We start from the raw sequence: 5,000 nt of genomic DNA, 5'->3' as shown, positions 1-5,000 counted from the left end.
ACTACTTTACACTGTTATACACTCTGAACACTCACTACGTCACATTGTAGCCAAGTGTCATTCATTCAGTGAAAAGCTATAATAAAATATTTGATAAATGTGAGAGGTGTACTTACTTCTGCACTTACTTCTGTCAGATGTGTGTATCTCTCTCTCTGTGTGTGTGTGTGTGTGTGTGTGTGTGTGTGTGTGTGTGTGTTTAAGTGTTCTGATGTGTGTGTATCTGTGTGTGTGTGTGTGTGTGTGTGTGTGTGTGTGTGTGTGTGTGTGTGTGTGTGTGTGTGTGTGTGTGTGTGTGTGTTTAAGTGTTCTGATGTGTGTGTATCTGTGTGTGTGTGTGTGTGTGTGTGTGTGTGTGTGTGTGTGTGTTTAAGTGTTCTGATGTGTGTGTATCTGTGTGTGTGTGTGTGTGTGTGTGTTTAAGTGTTCTGATGTATGTTCCTGGTTCCTGCAGGTTTGAATGGCAGCCCTGTGTGTATAGTGAATGATGACTGGTACAGCTACACTCCTCTGATCCCTCATCCACTGATCAGGAGTCAAGTGTCCTCGGGCACGACCCCCACCTCCACCTCACTCCTGTATCACCCCACCTACCCCCGAGCTGATGGAGCCAAACCAGGTGCAGGTGAGAGATAAACAACACCGTAACTGCACTGAACATCACTTTACTTTAACATCAGCTCTTCTTGTAATAACTCGTGGTTACCATAGTTACCACTCCTTCACAGGGACGTGTAAAGCAGACGCTCAACATAAACAGAACAAAAATGAGTTTGCAATAAGGAAAAGTTTCTTATTAACTTACCGAGAAAAATGACTCCACGTAGAATGTAACTATAAACAGATCAAAAGTATAATGTGTATAAAGTGTAATAAAAATAACACGGAGAGTTTCAGACTTCATATGTTCTTCACTCTGTGTGTGTGTGTGTGTGTGTGTGTGTGTGTGTGTGTGTGTGTGTGTGTGTGTGTGTGTGTGTGTGTGTGTGTGTTTGTAAATCCTCTAAACGGCTGATTGTTTAATCCTTCTCTTCTGCAGCTCTGCTTTCTGAGGCATGGAGAGAGGAACTGAAGGATCTGGCAACCAAAGTCAGTCTCTCAGCTGCAGCTTTGAGTAAAAGCTCTGAACAGCAGGTAGAGGAACATACACAGGAACATGCACACATTAGTTGAGATGTTATCATGATAAGAATGATGCATGTGTATAAATGAGCGCATTAATGAACACTGAATATTATAAACTATGATTTTGTGAAAAGTGAAAGGAACTAAGAGCTGAACTGGTGGAACCAGATGATGGGATCTGAAGGAGGTCCGTTACCATGCAGTAAAGTTCAGGATAAAGAATTCTCTGAGTAAACTGATGGAACATGAAGACTAAAGTTTTGTCTCCAACGCTGTGATCTATCTGTTTGTTTTTTATCCTGGATGACTGGGTCACTGAGCCTAGAACCCAAAACCTCTCAAAACATCAATCTCATGGCCTCTACATGGCTTCCTCAGAAATAGAGCAGACAGGAAATGATGTCAGTGATGACATGGATGTGGGGATTTGGTTATCTCTTTATCTGGTTGGTCAAAGAACTTTCCAGGAACCACGATTATGTTGGAGTGACTGGGTGGTGAGACTCACTGGTGTATGAGGTAGATATGTACCTGGACTGTCCCGAAGCTCCTCTACCTCCACCAACACGAAAAAGTCACAGTGACAGATGTCCAGGTCTACAACATCACATCTGGCACATAGAATATCTTCTGAAATGGACTCACATGATGGTGGAACCTTCTGGTCTGCTGAAGCTTATCATCCAGCTCAAACTGCCTGAGGACCTCAACTTCTTAATCAGCTGGGTTTTTTTTTTTTGCAAACTCACTTTGCTTCCAGCTGGAAATGAAGAACTCAGAGAAGATACCGAGTTTATGGTGTGTGGTATCCAGGCATATGTCCTGTCTGAGCACCAGGAATCATCATTGCATCATTACTGCAGCAGAAGGCAGAAATTCTGGTGTCAGATCAAACAAGATCTGATCTCTGCTCATGTTCTCACATACTGCTGCTCCATTCCTTTATTATCACTGTTCTCTTCTGCGAGGTGACTGCAGGCCATGAGCAGGTTCTATCTGTCCTCCCTCATGTGGAGATGATGAAGGTCTGGTTCAGAATCCAGAGAGCTTCTTGTATCAAGAGAGAGGTCTTCAGGAGAGAACAGAAACACAGCGACTGTTTCTTCCTGGCTGATGTCCCCCTTTTCCTCCATGACTTTCAGCTTAGTGTGAAACATCTCCTTCTGATCAGATCAGACCTTCTCTGTAATGAGTCCAGCTAGAGCATGTGATCTTTTTCTTTTCACTGCTGTATGATCACGACAGTAATCAGGGGAAAGACACAGTATACTTCCTCTGCCAGGAGGCAAAAATCTTGACCAGCCCAAACACCTCCCCATGTCCTCCCCATCTCCTCCCCCATGTTTCCTGATTCAGATAAATGTGTATCTGTGTGTATTTGTGTAGCCCAGTGAGGAGGAGCCAATACGCAGGAAGACTCAGTACTCCTCTGAAACGGGTCGCATCATTCCTCCAACATCCTGGAGAACTAAACGCCGTGACTTCAACACTCCAAACACACGTCCAGGAACTTACAGACGTCAGACTTCTCACATCCAACCAGGAGCCATCAGTCTGGAGGGGCAGGAACTCAGAGTAACACACCTGAACACACCTGAACACACCTGAACACTACATCTACATACACATCATTTATTTAGCTCTCTGCTCAGGTTGTGTTTGTGAGTTTAGACATATTGTTACTGTCAGTGATGTGGGGGTAAAGACAGCCCTAAATGCAGGATGGTGTAAAAATAAACAGGTTTAATAAATAAAAATACAAATCAGGGACAAGGACACGACAAGAGACATGACAAGAGACGTGACAAATAGTGACAAGGATTCCACGCGGCCATAGGCATCACAGCACGGCTAAATACACAACATAATTAGACACATAAGGAACAGGTGTGCAGCGGCGGGGAGGACGAGACCAGGGCGGGGCAGACACGTGAACACAGAACATAAACAAACGCACGTGGACAAAAGTCCCGGCTGGATCCTGACACTTACAAACACATTTTATGTTATTTCTCCTTCAGAGCTCAGTGAGGACGTTTCATCCCCACACACACACACACACACACACACACACACACACACACACACACACACACACACACCTCAGGCAGAGCTTCTGTTTGTCTTTGCTTTTACTTTGTTAAATCAGGTTCAGTAAAAATCCAAATCATCAAGAAAATGAACCAAAAGAATGAATTTGACTGATTTATTATGTTCTGCAGCATTCACACGTTATTCATTTCTCACAGCCATGTTATCTAAAGTCCTGCAATTAGGGGAAGTTCTCATGTCCTTCCTGCTGTTTCATGTCCTTCCTGCAGTTTCATGTCCATCCTGCTGTTTCATGTCCTTCCTGCAGTTTCATGTCCTTCCTGCAGTTTCATGTCCTTCCTGCAGTTTCATGTCCTTCCTGCTGTTTCAGTTCTGGTTCTGCTGATTTGTTTCTCAGGTGTTGGAGCTGTTGTGTCAGATCCTGCAGACCGATTCTCTGTCTCTGGTTCAGCAGTGGCTTCTTCTGGCTGGAGATCGAGGTGAGAATTCAGTTGATGAGACTTAGACGTGTGTAAGCTGTGTGTTTGGGATCAGACTGGGATTAGTGATGAAACCCTAATACACATCTTCACAGTCATGAGCACACAGTAAGACCAGAAGGATCCAGAGCTTCAGAAACACAGCTGACATGCAGCAGATCCGACTGCAGCTTTATTCAGACGGGATTAGTTTATACAGAGAGGTGTGTGATGTGATTATTACCCCTCGTGTCTCTGGGGTTTCAATCAGAATCTATCGTGTGTCACAGTAGAAATAACTCCAGCTAATACACGGCATCTCCTTATGAACTGTGTGTAAAGACGGCGTTAGATCCTGTGGGGAAGACGGTCCTGCTCTCAGGATTCAGTATAATGTAGTCAGTATTCAGCGCTCACTCGTCTCCTGAGACTAAAGCACAGAATAACAGCAGAAGTGCAGGACGCTTCCAGGGCTTTTACAGAACGATCTATTTATTTATTTATTATTTTTATTTATTTAGGGGCAGTGGTGGCTAAACTGGTTAAGGCGATTGTTGCCACTGCTGGGCCCTTGAGCAAGGCCCTTAACCCTCCCTGCTCCAGGGGCGCTGTATCATAGCTGCCCCTGCACTCTGACCCCAACCTCCTCAGTTGGGGTGTGTGAAGAAAAGAATTCTGCTGTGCTGTAATGTATATGTGGTGATAATAAAGGCTCCTGTGCCGCCTATGGCCCCGTTCTATTCTATTCTATCTATCTATCTATCTATCTATCTATCTATCTATCTATCTATCTATCTATCTATCTATCTATCTATCTATCTATCTATCTATCTATCTATCTATCTATCTATATTTGACCAAATGAGCTGGAAAAGTTTTTGATTCCTTCGTAAGGCACAAGAGAACCATGAACACAGCTAAACCATCAGAAACAGTTCGGCTAGTAATAATCTATCCCATAATAAACATGACCACAGACCAAAACAGCACAAAGACCTGCGAGTTGAGTTAGTCAGGGTGAGAGGGAGTGGAATAAACAGCTGAGTCACTGACTGTCTGTAAACCACCGCTGGAGACCTTCATCTTCCTGAAACACTGAAAGAACTTTTCCCAGTTTTATGTTGGTGTCATAAGTCTGTAAGCTACTGAACCGTGTGTGTGTGTGTGTGTGTGTGTGTGTGTGTGTGTGTGTGTGTGTGTGTGTGTGTGTGTGTGGCAGAGAAAGAGCTGGTTCTCGGGATGCTCCAGCAGGCCATGTGTGATGCTTCAGCTCTTCTTCAGCAGCCTCAGTTTCCCATCACAACTCAACCCGAGCCTCTGCTTCAGACACGCAGAAAACGCCGGATGAGGAGGTGACGCTTCAAA

At 44.3% G+C, this 5,000-nt stretch overlaps 1 protein-coding gene across 1 annotated transcript in view; it reads left to right on the top strand.

Annotated features, from left to right (window-relative positions):
* Window positions 1-5,000, top strand: part of tbata (thymus, brain and testes associated) — a 13,600-nt gene that overhangs the window by 6,058 nt on the left and 2,542 nt on the right. Inside the window, exons 3-7 of the mRNA XM_027133992.2 lie at window positions 455-625; window positions 1,040-1,134; window positions 2,512-2,700; window positions 3,575-3,656; window positions 4,855-4,987. Of these exons, the coding sequence (XP_026989793.2) occupies window positions 455-625; window positions 1,040-1,134; window positions 2,512-2,700; window positions 3,575-3,656; window positions 4,855-4,987 (670 nt within the window). The remainder of the gene's footprint in view (window positions 1-454; window positions 626-1,039; window positions 1,135-2,511; window positions 2,701-3,574; window positions 3,657-4,854; window positions 4,988-5,000) is intronic.

The sequence above is a fragment of the Tachysurus fulvidraco genome, chromosome 8 (genome assembly GCF_022655615.1).
Source record: "Tachysurus fulvidraco isolate hzauxx_2018 chromosome 8, HZAU_PFXX_2.0, whole genome shotgun sequence".
NCBI classification, from domain to species: domain Eukaryota; kingdom Metazoa; phylum Chordata; class Actinopteri; order Siluriformes; family Bagridae; genus Tachysurus; species Tachysurus fulvidraco.
The sequence above is the reverse complement of the archived record's forward strand: the minus strand, read 5'-3'. Positions and strand labels throughout refer to the sequence as shown.